The sequence below is a fragment of the Silurus meridionalis genome, chromosome 7, assembly GCF_014805685.1.
Source record: "Silurus meridionalis isolate SWU-2019-XX chromosome 7, ASM1480568v1, whole genome shotgun sequence".
NCBI classification, from domain to species: Eukaryota; Metazoa; Chordata; class Actinopteri; order Siluriformes; family Siluridae; genus Silurus; species Silurus meridionalis.
In genome coordinates this window covers 9463155-9480986 of record NC_060890.1, presented here as the reverse complement: position 1 = coordinate 9480986, position 17832 = coordinate 9463155, and the positions used below count along the sequence as shown (strand labels likewise).

General features: G+C 36.8%; 1 protein-coding gene across 8 annotated transcripts in view; it reads left to right on the top strand.

Moving 5' to 3' along the window:
* The window catches only part of tanc2b (tetratricopeptide repeat, ankyrin repeat and coiled-coil containing 2b), a 193163-nt gene that overhangs the window by 140928 nt on the left and 34403 nt on the right, over nt 1–17832 (top strand). For all 8 annotated transcript variants that reach the window (XM_046853997.1, XM_046853996.1, XM_046853995.1 and 5 more), the window contains 3 exons: nt 536–684; nt 6222–6384; nt 9387–9629. In XM_046853997.1, the coding sequence (XP_046709953.1) occupies nt 536–684; nt 6222–6384; nt 9387–9629 (555 nt within the window). The remainder of the gene's footprint in view (nt 1–535; nt 685–6221; nt 6385–9386; nt 9630–17832) is intronic.

Here is a 17832-nt window from a genome sequence, read left to right as displayed (position 1 = left end):
TATTCCGTGTCAGTCATGGATCATGGAAAGGTTGGATTTATTCACACATATTAATATATTTAATTAAAGATTCTTTCTGTTCACATTTTTATTTACTGATATAAATATGATATTTATTTACAGCATTACTGTACTGGGCTGTATATTAACTTACTGGTAGTTCTACTGGAAATCAGACATTGATGGGGGTGTTCAATGTCTGTATAACCAAAATGGCAATGACAGAATGATCCTCAATTCATAACACCTCTGCGAAGACTCTTCCTATTGAAGCATTGAATATTCGATTATTTGGGGTCACCCCTAGTATGTGATATACTGATATATAAATATAAACCTTCTTCTCATTGTCCTATTATTTTTTATTTTATATGTTTTATGCTACTGAGCTGTTTCTGCTGTGACATACATTAATGAAGCTGATGTATACCTAATGAGAGACAAACTTGGTGCACCAGGCTGAATGTTGCTAAATGAGTCTCTGGATCATCATTTTATGTCACTTATACTCTTGTTCTGCCTCTCCCTCTATCAGGGGCAGTTGGTGAGGAGCTCGGCCCCCCTCCTTCAGTAGATGAGGCTGCCAACACGTTGATGACTCGCCTTGGCTTCCTGCTCGGAGACAAAATGAGCGAGGGCCCTCCGGAGCTGCACTACAGCATGGAGGAGGCCGAGGACGCGCAGGTAAGCCACTTTGTTTCGCATCACATCACATCACATCGAGAGACACTATAGGCATGTGAGGAAGAAACAGAGCTAACATGGTGATTTCATTGAAATGTTTTTACTTGTTTTGTTTCATTGTATTTAAGTTCAGTCCAGAGTTGTCAAGTTCCACCAGTATTTTTGTTTTGATTTTACAAATCACCTGTGCATAGTTCACATGTGCAAGGTTGCCAGATGAGTAGCATACAAGTAGTCTGTGGCATGTTTTTTTCTTTTTACACGTTTAAACACAACTACTTGTCTTTCATCCACAAAAACAGTCAAGGATTCTTGTTGTATGGAATAAAATAAATAGCTTATAAAATAGCACTTGATCCAGCTCTTACTATTTATTCCGGGATGCATCCTGTGAAAAAGAATTAAAGCATTTTTGTTCACACTGATGCGAAATGTTGAAGAATTGCGACGTGTCCACATTCTAAGGCTATTTTGATCTAATACGTACTTACCTCTCCCTTTAAATAATTATTGTTTATTAAATGGAGCTTGTAAAAAATTAATGCAGTTCTTATGATCAGTAATTTCTTTTATTAAGACTATGTGAGCCCTGATATCTTCCATGTGGTAATAAAAATAGCGTTTTAAGAACTTTCAAAAGACGATACAATTCCTTAACGGTGTAATGTTTTGCTTTTAATATTGGCCTTAAACCAAACTTGTTTTTTAACAAGTAAAAAAATCATTTCAACCTGATATTGTCACATCATACTGATAATACTGATGGATGACGTGACGCTGGATTTAGTGCTCACTGATCAGGCTCTTTACTCTGAGAGCTGAATATTATTGTTCACAAATTTCAGTAGTAAATCTTCATGAAATGCTCATAAATCCCTAAGTAAATATTTTTGTAGTTTCATTGATTTATGATTTCTGGTCTGTTCATTTTCCTCAATTGTCACTTGGCTTGTTATGTGCTTCCATGTGAAGCACCTCCTGATTTTTATTGGAAATGAAAGGTGCTATATAAATAATTATTTCCGTGACAGTCAGTGACTCCAGGGAATGAATAGGCTGAAGGGAAAAACTGAGCCAAGATGGAGGAACAGAGCAAGCCCTGTCACAGTGTGTGACAGCCGTTTAGTCTGAATGGGGTGTACAGAGCCAGAGCCAGTACTTGTGCTCCCTCTTTCTTTTTCTTGCTCTCATTCTCTTTTCCTTTTTTCTCTTCTTCTCTTAATCATCCAAAGAAAAGCACTCTGTGTGTGTGTTTTTGTTTTATTAGAAACCTCTCAGTTTCTGGGGAAGAGAAACTCCTTCAGTTTTTAAAAAAAAAATATTGATCTCTAATAATGTCCTTGTTGATATTTTATTTAATTTCTTACAATTTTAATTATCTGTGTTTCTGCATGAATGGTTTCTAAAATGTGCACCATGGTCTGATGGGCACAAAGCCTATCTAAAAATGTCTTATGTCTTATGGGCTGTTCGTACCATGAATTTGTTCGTAAGTTGTTACTATGTTTGTTATTGACTACGCATATCTCCTAATGATCTAAGAGCTATAAATACTATCAAATAAACAATAAATTATACAAAATTTTACTAAAATACAAAAATTTGACTGCATTCGCTTTAGTCCAGTGCGCATAATGTAGACTCGTTACGGTCGGCTACTAGCTAGCATTGACTGTTCTCCGTTTTAAATTTTTTCAACTCCGAACTCCGAATTTCACTTTGAGAACAGGTTTGTTTGTTTACGCAAAAGTTTGTAAAGTAAATGTTTATGTGTGTATATATATATATATACACACACAGTATCTCACAAAAGTGAGTACACCTCATGTTCTCAAGGGACAATACTATAGAAATGAAACTTGAATATATTTTTTTCAGATTGTATAGCAGTACAGATTTACTGTCCTCTGAATATAACTCAACATACAGCCAGTATTGTCTAAACAACTGGCAACAAAAGTGAGTACACCCTAAGTGATAACAGCTGTATGTCTTGTAACCATGCAAAGCCACATGTCCTATTCATCATGTTCATGTTTTTGTCTGCTTGACAGGACCATATTAAAATGTATGTATCTTATATTAGAGTAGTTAAAATGTGATGCTTTGAGTACAATTCTCTGATACTGACCACTGGATGTTCAACATGGCAAAGAACTCTCTGAGGATTTCTACAAAGATGGCCGAGGCTATCAGAAGATCGGTAACACCCTGAAACTGAGTTACAGAACAGTTGCCAGGGCCTTAAAGAGGTTTTCCAAGAAGGGTTTCAATTGGAACAGGCCTTGCAAGGGTCCATCAAAGAAGTTGAGTCCTCGTGCTGTGCGTCAGGTGAAAACAGAAAAACAGAAAATAGGCGCATGAGTGCTGATAACAGTGCTTTAGAGGTTGCAGAAATGTGAAAGGTGTAGTCACTTTTTGTGAGATACTGTATATATATATATATATATATATATATATATATATATATATATATATATATATATATGTTTTATTTTTAATATTTTGCTTAATCTGGCACTTTCAATCCATTCATTAGCCTGGAATGTTTAATTATAGTAATTTGTACAGCACGCATATACTGTATGGACAGAAGTTTGTAGACATTTGCCCATAAGGTTTGTATGTGCTTCGAGAACATCCCAATATACATTCAGTCCCCATTTGCTGTTAGAATAACCTCCACTCTTCTGGGAAGATGATCCACTAGATTTAGGAGTGTGCTTTTTGAGATTTGTGCTCATTCAGCCACAAGGGCATTTTTTAAATCAGGTACTGATGCAAGGTGAGGAGGCCTAGGGTGCAGTCAGGGTTGACTTCAGAGCTCTATATCAGTTCCTTTCTGGTTCTGGTTCCTCTCAAGGTTTCTTAATCATACAAACAAAAACAAAACAAAAAAACAGATTTGGCGTTATTTAAGGCACTATGTCAGATTTTTAATGGCTCAGAAGTTCACATACACTGTAAATTCACTGTCTCTGTAAATTCAGTTAATTTAAATTTTATTTGTTCAGTGCTTTTACAAGTAGTGATTGTCACTAAACAGCTTTACAGAAATAAGTAGATTGAGTGAATGTTTCCCTATCAGTTTATCTCTAATGAGCAAGCCAGAGTTGATAAAAAATCACAAGCGGTTTGTAGGATGTGCTCTCTCTCTCTAATTAGATTAAAAAGATTTGAGCAGTTTGTCTATAATGATCAGTACTATGTATGGAAAGAGAAGGGTGAAGCTTTTAATCGTCAATGGCAGCATTAGGTTTAGAAATAGAAGACACTTCAAGACATTAGCCAAGAAATGTTTAATTGGTCACAACTGGATCTTTTAGCCAGAAAATATACTTTCAAATGGCATAAAGGCTGCAAAGCAAAAGTATTACTGGGTGACACCAGTTCTGTGAGGAGTAAAAGGCAAATAGATTAGTATTGCGAGGAGCTTTTGTGTTGGACAGTTAAAGTAAAAGGCATCAAATACAGTGTATATAAACTTTGTGACCCATTGAAAATCTAATACAGGAAATAAAAACTGATAAACTGATAAATACAAAATAACATAAAAACTAATATTCAGTTTGACTAAACATGTAGGCTTATGTTTATGTATGTTACCTCAAGTTTCCTTGGCAAAATTGCGATCCCAAAGTGGGATTTTTTGCCTTGCCATAACCAGGTCCATATTCTCCTACTCTACCACCTCTTCTTTTTTGTACACATAAAAGCCACAATTGCCAAAGCATGATTTACTTTGCTTTATTTGTTTCTGGCAAGCTGGTAACGTTTTATTCTTCAATACTTACTTGCATAGTAACTTAAGATTCATCATACTATCTACATAAATGACTTGCACAACTTATGAAACCCATGTTGCACATTATGAGTTGTATTGATCTAATAAGCCTACTGAAATCACACAATCATCTGTAGAAGGCATAAGAATAGCTTTTGAACTTATTGCACACTCTTTTCTTTTCATTGCTTTGATGTATATTCGATATTTATTTGAACAAATTCGGTTTCAAATTCAAATGAATTTACCTCAAATTAAAATATTACTTTACACCGGCTGCTTGGATATCATGTTGGTTTGTTTTGGTTTGTTTTTTTCTTTGGATGTTTTTGTTTCATTTTGCTTTTGTATTTTTAAATGCTTTATCATGTAGTAATGGGGGTGCCATTAACCGAGAAAGCACTTATACAGTATGCTTAGAATCAGCTCCAGACTAATGTAGGACTTCCTACATCTTTTCTTCAGAAATCAGACAATAGTAAATGCTGTATATTAGAGAGAACAAAAAAACAAAAGGACCAAATAGCAAAAAAAATAATCACCAGTTAAACAAGAACCGTGTTGATATGAAGAGGTTTATTTGAAATTGTGCTTAATTCGCATTAAAATAATTGCTTCAATTCTCGTGACAGCATGCCGGACATGATGACGTTGCTGTGGTCTTAATAGGTTGTAAGAGAATCTGAAATGAATGAACACAAATGAAATTTTCAATAATTTTACTAGTAATAGGACAGTGCTCATTATTTATTACAAATATTTTAAATAGTGACCCTGTTATGATCCGAGATAATGCCACGAGTTTGAGAACTTGTAGCCTTAATGCTTTTATCACAGTCTCCTGAGCTAATGGTTAGGAGTTGGCTTCATGCTAACATTAGAGTCCAGAGATGGCAAAAGTATACACATCCTTCACTCAAGCAGAAGTACAGATACTTTTAAAAAACTCTGGTAAAAGGTGAAGCACTGACTACACTTTTTCACAGTAAAGAAGTTTCGGCTCTGACATGTACTTAAGTAAAAGTAGCCATTACTGCTACCTGTTTAAGTGTCACGCAGGTGACTGGACCTCACGTCATATTAATATACAAAAGAATTTTAAATGTTGTTACCAAATAATGTATCCAGGCTGAACATCCACCATAAAAAAACACAAGCAGAGAAACTATGATGATGATCTGATGATATGCCTGCACAGAAGAGCAGTAACGAGCAGCTATGAACAGGCAAGAAGTATGGGGTTAACATGGATGAGACAGTCATGTAAACATGACTGAAAACGGAAACTTTCCTGATCATCATCGTTTCTCTGCTTGTGTTTTACATCGCTAATGTCCTCTGTCTCATCCACTTTAACCCCATACTTCTTGCTGCCTTCTGCCTGCTCATTGTTAGCTTCGTAAACTAGCCTACATCTGTGGTGTGTGAGAGTTAGGAAATTATACACTAGTGGTAGATTGAAAAAGCCACGCAATGACAATAGGTTGATGGACTAAAAAAGGTGGGCAATGAAAAGAGAAAATATTGATCATTAAAACTAAAGTAACATGCCTGGTATGAGAATGTAAGAAGTAGAAAGTACAGATATTTGGGTAAAAATGTAATGAGTGAAAGTAACAAGTTGTCAGAAAAATAAACAGTGAATAAAGTACTGATACCAGAGAAATCTACTTAAGTACAGTAATGAAGCATTTGTAACTAATTACTTCCCATCTCTGGTAGAGTCAATGATAGTTATATGTTGTGCTTTCAGGGAGTGGGGGTGAGCGGCAGGATGAGTCCGTGCTCCACTCTGACAAGCAGCACAGCATCTCCCCCAGCCTGTAGTCCCTGCTCCACTCTTCCGACCGGAGCTCCAGGACAGGCTGTCAGCAGCCCAACCTCCACACTGGAAAGCAGAGACAGTGGCATCATCGGTGAGTTACGCACACACATCAATATACACACATTTTTTTGCTGCAGTTCATAAGATAAAGGCGGGTGTGTGTGACTGAGAAACACTAACATGAATGTTGTGCTGATAGGGTTCATTTATAGTGTGTGTGTGTGTGTGTGTGTGTGTGTGTGTGTGTGTGTGTGCGCGCGTGCGTGCGTGCGTGCGTGCGTGTGTGTGTGTGCGTTTGAGTGTGTGAGTGTAGAACAGCGATTACCATCTGTCCTCCTGAAGATCTACCCTTCATAAAGATTAAATGGTGCATGAATTGCAGAGTTTCTGAAATAAACAACTTACTGGAGGATTCTGCTCACAAAATCTAATTTAAATTTTTATATTTTTCTTCTGACCCACAGGATATATCCTATATGTATGTGTAGTGATCTGGAAAACCTCTAACACAGAAAAATACGATATGTTATTTTATTAACTCGAATTATTATTAATAACATTTGTAAACATCAACATTAAAAAAACAATTTTAAATAAAATACATGCTTGGTTAAATCTTCTTCTTCTTCTTTCGGCTTCTCCCAATAGGGGCCGCCACAGCGGATCATCTGTCTCCATTCCCCCCCTGTCCTCTGCATCTGCCTCTTTCAACCCAACTACCTGCATGTCTTCCCTCACCACATCCATAAAACGCCTCCTTGGCCTTCCTCTTTTCCTCCTTCTTGGCTCCATCCTCAGCAATCTCCTACCGATGTACCCCATGTCCCTCCTCTGAACATGTCCAAACCATCTTAATCTCGCCTTCCTCACCTTGTCTCCAAAACGTCCTGTATGCGCTGTTCCTCTTATAAACTCATTTCTAATCCTGTCCATCCTCGTTACTCTCAACGAAAACCTCAACATCTTCAGCTCTGCTACCTCCAGCTCCACCTCCTGTCTTTTACTCAATGCAACTGTCTCTAATCCATACAACATCGCAGGTCTCACCACAGTCCTATAAACTTTCCCTTTCACTCTTGCAGATACTCTTCTATCACAAATCACTCCTGTCACTCTTCTCCACCCGCTCCACCCTGCCTGCACTCTTTTCTTCACTTCTCTAACACACTCTCCATTACTTTGCACAGTTGACCCCAGGTACCTAAACTCCTCCACCTTCTCCACCTCTTCTCCCTGCAACCACACCACTCCACTGCCCTCCCTCTCATTCACACACATGTACTCTGTCTTACTCCTACTGACTTTCATTCCCCTTCTCTCCAGCGCATACCTGCTAAATGATATTTTATCGAAATAAACAATGCAATCCACTTTTGTATTATTTTGATTACATTTGCACAAAATTATTCAAATAAAAACTTTTAAATGTATTTAAATAAAATAAAATAAATGAAAAAAATAATTAAATATTTTACATTTGTTAGACCCCATTTAATTAATACAGATGTGTGTGTGTGTTTTACATTTAATTGTTTAAAGATATGATCTATTTAAATGTTCATCGCTTCCATCCTTCATTCATTCACTTCCTCGATATGTGGAATTGTCAGGATTTTCTCCTTTTAAGACAAATTCCTGAAGCTGGACAAAAAAACTCTAAAGAATCTATAAAGATAGCGCTATGGATTCTTTAGAGTTTTATGTCCAGCTTCAAGAATTGGAATGGATTCTTTAGTGTTTTCGTGTATGGGCAAAACAAATCAAACAAATCCGGTATGGAATAAGTAGCCACAGTGAAACTCTAGTTTCTTTTTTTTTTTATACCCCTGGCATTGTTGTGATTATATATATATATATATATATATATATATATATATATATATATATATATATATATATATATATATATATATGTTTAAAAACAGGCAACTTTCACATGTATCTCCACCACAAATAAAATCAATTAATATTAAAAAGATTTTTAAGATTTATTACCCCTAAAAGTGATTTGAATGAATTGCATTAAAGAAAATCACAAACAGTTTGATAGCCTGTATAAGATTATAAGCTATACTAAGCTTTTTGACATCTTTGGCCCAAATTCAAACTCTCCTGTCTATCTGCCAGAATTGAATCACAGTAGTATCTGGTGGGTTTTCCCAGACCACCGCCCATAACATATAACACAATATATTTTTCTTTTAAATCTCTGTTTACTGAATTTGATTAGCCAGACATTTATTTTAACCTGTATTCCAGGAAAAAGAACCAAAAAACAGTTTACTTAAGAATGCCTTATACTACAATCCCAACCACATAGTGGTTATAGTTTTCTGACAATCATCACTGAATTGGAACTATTTAAAGCAGAATTGCCAAGTACACAATAATCATGGAATAAGAAAAGTCCTACTGTGCTAACGCTAATAATTAAGCGGTGCTGAGAAATAACTCATAGTAAACATTTTTCCTTATAGAAAATGTCATCTCTTTCCTGAAAGAACACATTACAGTGCTCTGTGTGTGTAGAGCTTATTAAAGCTCAGCATAAATATGTTTTGCATAATTGCCTTGTCAGGAATCAGCTTTATTGGCAAAGTACGCCTGAGCATACAACGAATTTGCTTCCAGTTTAGAGCAAATCAACAGTGCAAATTTAACATACAGGTACCAATAGCAGCACTAGACTGAACAACATATAGACTTATACAATCATGATTACACATAACACAACCTTTTGGCCATGCATAGAAAACGGTACACACTGGCACATAGGAAAATTAATGTAGAGTAGAGTCACAGTAATACTTTCAGAATATATTTGAAATGAGAGTTGCTCACACGGTTATGTACATATGTCATATATCATTGGCCTTGTGGCTCAGCAGGTTGTCCTTATCCTTGATGAGTGGCCATTCTGTTGTTTTTTTGCTCCGCCTTTCTCTCTCTCTCTCTCTCTCTCGCTCTCTCTCTCGCTCTCTCTCTTTCTCTCTTTCCCTCCCTCTCTCTCTCTCTTTCTCTCTCTCTCTCTCTCTTTCTCTTTCTCTCTTTCCCTCCCTCTCACTCTCTCTCTCTCTCTCCATTCATATTTAGCCACCCTGACAAGTTACTCGGAGCCTACAGATCGCAGTGCCAAGCATGGAGAGGGCACTCGCGCCAGCAGTCTCAAACTTTGGCACTCACAGCGTGCTACGCTTGACTCTGGACTCTACCGCCTTGACGAAAACATGGCTGCCTCCACCCACAGCCTCAACAAGATTCCTGAACCCAGCTTCACCCATCACTCTTCTCAACCCACCCCTCTGTACCTCATGCCCCGCCCAAACTCCGTGGCAGGTAAGTAAATACCCCAAGTCCTGCTTTATTAATGAAAGTTAGAACAGTCAAAACTTATGTCATTATTATGTGACATTATGTCGTTGTATCCATGTGTCTTTTTGTTTTCATTTATGTTTTTCAGTTTGGTTTATTTATGGGTTGATTCCTTCATCTGTCTTAATCGCACAAACTTTTAGATTTAGGTTCTTTGTTTTGTCTTGTTGTAGTCTGTTTAATGATCACCCTATCTCTGTCTCTACATTTACTTTTTTTTGGATTATGATTTGGATTAATTTGCCTTTTCTATTAATAAAATTTACAGCTGTAAACTTCCTAAATCGACTCTCCTCAATTCACTGACACAACACATAGCTATGCATCAGACATGGCAGCTGGTTACTATATAGCAATCGGTGATCTTGGGAAAAGCTAATATTTATTGCCTATATAATTGCTTTAAATGGGAAAATTTATTTAAAAAAAATGTGAATAAATGTTTGAAAAAACACATTTTGGTTTTATGTAATCAGTAGGCTACTGTGTAATTCAAGGCTTTGGATTTTTACCCACACAGTTTAAAGTAAAAGGATTATATGACTCATCTGAAATTGAAATTGGCAAGATTGTAAAAAAATGGTAAGCTGTAAGGAGATAAATAATGTACAAAATCCTCAAACTCATATGTGCTAAATGAATTCTGGCTATTGTTTCTGGGATTATTAAATGTATCTATCTATCTATCTATCTATCTATCTATCTATCTATCTGTCTGTCTGTCTGTCTGTCTGTCTGTCTGTCTGTCTGTCTGTCTGTCTGTCTGTCTGTCTGTCTGTCTGTCTGTCTATCGATCGATAGAAATACCTCCATTACTAGCCTTAGCCTCAAGCAATCCACCAATGGGCCATGGCATGTCTGAAAAGTATTCTTTTAACACTTGGTTCCCAGGATGTTTTAGTGGAGCTGTGTGCAATGAATTATAATTGTGTTTTGTGTAAGCTGTGTAATCCAATGTTCATCGAAAGCTATAGGAAATGTTTTGTGGTTGATCATGTTCCAGCCACTGAAATTGCCCTTCTCTCTACATTCTTGCCTGTATTTAGTGAGGTATGAGATTTTCTAGTGATCTGTCAAGGTCTGTCTGTGATTAATGATCTTCAGGAGAGTTTAAGACGTCTCCTATTCATTCACACATCCCCACTGACCATTCACTCTGGGCAGTTCTGGAGACTGATTTTTCCAGCCACATCCTGTTTTATCAACACTTTAAAAAATGCTTTGGAAGTCTGTTTGGAATGAAACATTAGTCAGGCTGAAATATTACAGTACATACGTTTATCTACGCCTCGCTGAATCTGCTAAATGTTAATAAAAATAGAGGGAGAGATCATAAAAATTGCATTTTGTTTTACTTAGTACTGCCTGGAACAGGTTTTCACAAAGCAAATGTTTAAATATAGTCTGCAAGACACAATAATAACTGTGTATAATAATTCTAAGGAGTCTTAATACTGTGTGTTGTTACCTGGATGATCAATGAATGTATCTATGTTTTGCGATTAGTATTAAGTTTTCCAGCATCTTCCACATATTTTACCCCATTTTTTCCAGCAGCAGATATATGATATTGAGATCCATAATTTTACACTTAGGAGAACTGAGGAACTCGTACACTATTACACTTACAAAAGGTGCAAATATTCATTTATTCGCGTGGAGTCAGTGCAGTAGTGGGTGTGAACCTTTTCGGAAAGCATATGCATTCTTTCCTCAAACTGTTACAACAAAGTTGGAGGCACACAGTTGTATAGTATGTCTTTGGATGCGGTAGCATTCCATTTATCCCTTCACTTGAACAAGGAGACCCAAACCTGTTCCAGCCTGACAATGCCGATGTGCACAAAGCCAGCTCCATGAAAATATGGTGTAATTGTTTTGGAGTGGAACATTTTGAGTGGTCTGCTATAGAAGTCTGGTCTCAACTCTATTAAACGCTTCTTAATGTGAATGCTCACAGTACTCCGGGCCTCCTCACCCTACATCAGTATCTTCTTTTGGATTCTCCCATTAGGGGTCGCCACAGCAGATCATCCGTATTTATGATCCGCATGTTTAATTTGGCACATGTTTTTACACTGGATGCCCTTCCTAACGCAACCCTCCCCATTTATTCGGCCCTAGGAGCGGCACTAAGAGTGCGCTGGCTTGTGCAACCCTAATGGCTGGAGTTGGTTCCATGACCGGGGATCGAACTCAGGCCGCAGCGGCGAGAGTGCTGCATCCTAAACACTAGACCACCAGGGAACCTGCCCTACATCAGTACCTGACTTTACTAATTTTACTAAATGCTCATTCAGCCACAAATCTTCACAAGCACACTCCAAAATCTAGTGGAACGCCTTCCCAGAAGTGTGGAGCTTAATATAGAATTGACTAGGGGCTAAATGTGGAATGGAAAGTTCACAAAGCACATACAAATCTTCATTTGTCTTTGTTGTTTTCTTTGTTACACATGAAAACATGAAAAACATAAAATTGTCTGACAAAAGCCCCAGGCTCCAGCTTAAACACCAGCACTTTATTAGTGGAAAAAAGTGCTCTGCATCGTTCCCTGTCTGGTATCATGACCCTTTTGTGTTCTTTTGTAGACATCTCATCTGAGATTTTTATATATAAAAGTGAATGTAGGAAAAGAAACATTTGCCTAATTTTGTCAGCAGTCAGCAGTATATTATTCTATATCAAATCAAGATTCTCAGACAAATATTTCGTCTCACTTTCTGTTCAATGCCTACGCTCTTTTTTTGTTAGTCCATGAGGGTAAAAAAAAAGCTTTAAAATATCAAAAAACAGGTTTTTGATGCCCTAACTTCCTGTATAGTGGGTGCTTCATAATGATTTTATGATTCAAATGTCAGCATTATAATGGGATGAAACAGCAGGGTAGAGAAAAGGCAAGAACACTTTTTCGACCATTAAGAATACGTTTATTCAAAGCACATTTTTTTCATTTGCTGTAAACTCAAATGTATTTACTCTTTGGGTTATCAGGGCCTAGTTCTGCCCTATTAATTAAAAGCCAGTTGTCCTGTTATTAAAGGTTCTTTTTGTGCATGTGCCATTACTTCACTTTTGACATATCTGGAGTTTTCTTAGACTACTCAGTATTAGTTTACCAATCAAGTTCGGCTTCAACTGAATATGTTTCTGTTAACCATAGAGATTGTGTGATTTGATTTTAGATGTTAATTCAGAGTTAATTCCCTTATACAGTGCATTATCCTTCAGTAATATGATTAAGGTACTGTTTCTATGCTCTATTTTGGTCAAGGTTTTGACATTTTACCTGGCATGCCACCGTAACTCTATACCCAAAGCTCATTATATGCATTTGTAACACTTAGAGTTCAGGAAAGGTTTGCGATATGCTGAGGTTTGCGTTTGGAAACCACAATAAAAGAAGATCTTACCACAGTAGGGGCAAATAGCAAACAATAATGCAAGAAAAGGGTATAAGTGTTCCCACCTGATCGTTTAAGAGAGTCATGAACACAATTTTCCCAACAATTGGAGCCAATTGTGGGTTTCTCTGAACTCATGAATATAGAAACAGGTAATGCTCTTTCCCCTGGCAGGAAGCTGTTGTATGAAGAACAAGGTTTGTGAGTGGGGAACATTAATAAGGCTCAAGAAATGAGGCAAGACAGACTTATTTTTTCTGTGAAATACAAACCCAAAATGGTGTGAATAGTGTTGACTAACCAGAAGATTGGGACCACTACTGGGGAGGAGGAGACATGACCTGAGGTTGAATGTTTTTTTCTACCAACATTATTTTATTTCTCAAGCCAGTATAAAATAGATGTTGAACACTGGGCCATTTACTCATCTTCTCTCTCTCTCTCTCTCTCTCTCTCTCTCTCTCTCTCTCTCTCTCTCTCTTTATATCTCTCTCTCTCTCTTTATCTCTCTCTCTCTCTCTCTCTCTCTCTCTCTCTCTCTCTCTCTCTTTTATAAATCTTAACAGCACGTTAATTTTTCACCATAGAACGGCATCCACTTAAACCCTAATGACACTAATAACTGCAGTTTGTTGTGTTTTAGTTGAGTGCTGATAACACCGAATAAGTGATGTGAATAAATGACTGCCACAATCATCACCACTGCCCAGCATCAACACTACAGCCCCTACAGCAACAAATCATTGAAAAGATTGCATTTATATAAACAAAGTCTTCTCTCTGGTTGGGTTATTGTGCGAGCAATCAGATATATCTTTATTGATCTTGTCCTCTTGAGTGTGTTTTTGGGTGTAAAAAAAAAAGTGTTATTCAAGGAAAAACAGTGGTGCTTAATGGGAAGCTTTAAAAGATAACAGGGTCTAAAGGTGTGGCAAAACATCAGTGTATCTCAAGCCTGAGGAAGAGTAAAGTGGCAAAGTGCAGAAAAATTTGCTAGAACCTGATGTGAAGAGGAGAAGTAAGAAAAGCAGAGGGAAAATTATTTTTTTTAATTGAAAAATATAATCAACCAAAACCTGACTGCAAAGACGTGAGGTGTAAAGACAAAGTGGTGCCTTTTTCTTTGATCTAAAAGAAAAGAAAAATAGAAAAAGATGATTGGTTTGAACTCCTACAATAGACATGATCAACAGTCTAAGCTTTAAGCCATCCTCAAATCCTTTTGAGCACTACATGAAACCGGTAGAGATAATGGGAGATGGGAGAATGACACACTAAAAAGAAGGAAGGAATAATGAAGGGATAAAGTGAGAATGCAGAAGGCAGCACAGTCAATAGTGCTATTAATGACCTGAACAACCACAGCTATTTGTCACGAGGACAATGGGATGTATCTAAAAGCTGTGATGCAGAGATAAATATTGAACAAGGAGTTTAGCCATTTATCTTAGTGAAGAGCTCAGTGAATGTGGAATATAAACAGCAGGGTGTGGTACATTGTTCCATCCATGCTGCATCATTAATGGAGCACGTCTGTGTTATTTCATGAAGCTCTGAATCTGTACAGCTTTCATTTTCTCTTTGTTCCTAATAATATCCATTATCTAAAGGTAGAGCTGGAACCTCCAATTAAACAGATTAGTTAGCTCTCTGTCAGCAATCACATCCGTCTCCTGCCATACACAATCATAACTGTAATTATCAAGGACATTATGCCATGGCCTGTTGTAATTGCGGTGCACATTATGTTCTTGCATAATGCTGCAAGGATCGGCAAATTATCAGATGATTGTGCCATGTTTAAATGTTGTGCCGATATTACACAAAATTCTTAGTATTCTTAAGTAAATTCTCAAAAAATCATCAACACTTCCTATTGTTCTCTTATTTTCAGGGATTTTTTTTTTTTTTTTTTATACACAGTGAGGTGCATAAGTCATGAAATTACCAACATGCACTTTCCAGGGATATACAGATAATAGGCCTGATCATGAGATAAGATTTTATTTGTCACGAAGGGAAATTAAGGTCTTATAATAAACTCTTATCTTGTGTTGTAGTGATGCTCAGGCAAAGAGGGGACAGGAAAAAAAGTTATGGAGGAAAATCTGTTCTAATAAACGATGTTCTGCAACACAGGGGATAAACGTTACTCTTGGCACATTGTGTGCTAGTGAGTCAGTTTGTTATTAACTGTCCCTGAGTCACATTTATGCAAACTTTTATTTATTTAATAGACTCTCTTATTCAGTGGCTCATAAAATGTGCAGACAGCGGAGGCACAGCCATCAAAAATTCAGTAAGATTCTTTAAGAAGTAATAGCCTAACGACAGTGTTGGTCAGGTGTACTATTAGAAGAAATAATTAAATCATAAAGTGGTCCATGACTATGACATGCTAAATCACCGTTATTTTGAAAAAGCGTTTATGTGCTATGTGTAATTTTGGTAAAAAGAAATGTGCATATTTCTGAAAATTCTAACTGGAAATGATATGGTTTTCTTTTCACAAATCCCAACCAGTTTTTTAAGGAATAAAGCATGACAGGGACATTTACTGCTCTTACCATTACCAAGTTTATTTTTTTTATTAAAAAATTAATTAAGATTATATTATTATAAATTGTATTAATGTTTTTATTATGAATCGTAGTGATTTGCTAATAATTATTATTTTATTTATAATAGAAGGAAATCTTGTGTTTTTAATCTGTTTAAAATTTTATTTAATGTAAATTACGTACAGCTTACAAGCAGCTACTGTATAAACAGTTGTTCCCTCACCTGCCTCTCATTTCTCTTAAGTTAAAAACCATAATACAAATAAAAGTTACTGAGTGTGAGTGTTGACACTGGAGATTCCTCCCATGAATATCAAACAATTGTCTTCCAGGTAAATTTGTGAACAGTTTTAATCTTTGTGGTTTTTTATTTGTTGAGTTTTTGTATGTGGAGATGTTACCATAGGAACAGTAACATCATAGCTTGAATGCGTTAATATATACTTGTGATTCGACTTCCAGTGTGTATTTCTGTCAGAGCTGAAAATGAAACACGTTTAGATTCGAGAATTGAACATTATAAACAAATGTACTGAGAAAAAAAATACAATCATCTCAAATTGTAAAGAATTATGACTTTACACAAACTTAGCATCATCCACTTCAGTCATCGCATTTAAACATAAGGCACACCAGTTCAGTTTTTCACTGAACTGATCGCTGTTCATCTAACATGGGCATAGAAATTACCACTAACTCACTCATTTTTTTGGTCATTTCTTCTCAGATGCAGTCAGGTTTTCAGGTCTTACTCATGTTTAAACCAACTGGCTGCTTTTATCACCTGGCTCCTAACATGAACTTTGCAGGAAGTTAGACAAAACAATGACAGAAAGAAGTCAAAATACAAACGTTTCCACATGTTTGGGTAAATAATTATATTTGTTGTCATTTTCTGGCTGCAGAATGCAGCCACACCTCCATCCAGTGAGTTTTCCCAGACTGCCACAAACATGTGGGAATAGGAATATATGATGATTATGAGTGTGAGTGATAGTCTGTGCTGGTTTACTGCCACATGACAGATAAAGTCATGCAGCACATCAGGTTTATGCAAGTTTAGGGCTATGTTTAAACTGCCTCCATTGTCACACCCACACGCACAGGAACTTTCCAGCATCTTGTACACAAACACATTTTCAGAGCATTGCTTTCAATCCGGGTAAACCTGGATAGCTATGTCTGTATAAACCTGTATAAACCTGAACTTTATTACTTTGAGGCCTAAACATTTAACTTGAAAAAGTATGCTGTAGGAGTCCATGGTGAAAGTCATATTGGACATAATGGGCAACATTACCGATTAGCCAGTGAACCTTACCAAACCTATGCATTATGGGTTTTTTTTTTTGTCACATTGCTTTGTAATTAGCACTGTGAATAACCCTCAACTTGCACTGCACCCTTTGTCTCTCATTTGTCTTCTGTGATTGTTCCAGTTTGTTCATTGATCCTTTCAATGCTCAGGTTATTGTTTCTGTGTTGTGTTATGTTTTGTGTCTTTGTCTTAGTGTTCTACATGTGCACTATTATGAAAATTATTAGCATTTGCATCTGACTGTCCAAGTATTTCATGACACATACCCTGTAGAGGCGTGTGTGGTGTGTGTGTGTGTGTGTGTGTGTGTGTGTGTGTGTGTGTGTGTGTGTGTGTGTGTGATGGCAGTCTGATCCAAACTCACACAAATGCACTCACAAATATGGTTTGCATACCCACCAAGATCAGCACCAGTGAGCAAGACCCAAGAGACAGACCCACTCAATGTGCAGTGTGCTGCATTGCAGATACAGTACAATATGATTTTGTTTAATTGTATAGAGGAAAAGGGGAAGGAGATACGTTTATCTATCACTGTCTGGTGTCTTAGATATTGTGGCAAGAATTAGCTCAAAGAAGAGACTAAGATGTTATCTGCAAGTCATCTCCCCCCCACACACCCCCATATACATATGTATTTACAAGGGAAACACTCTGCATTGTTAGCTATTGATTTCCTCTCTTTGAATATATAAAACCTGATATAAACACAAATAAAGACACATATTGTCATGTTACACAAGGTCCATGGGTCATTTGTGCATCCCAGGACTCAAAATATTAAGAATCAGGGGCTCAAATCAGTTTACATGGATAACGTTTTACATATTAAGAATCGGGTTAAGAGTTGGGTTAAGCTCCTGCTGCAATTGACTTCATATTTG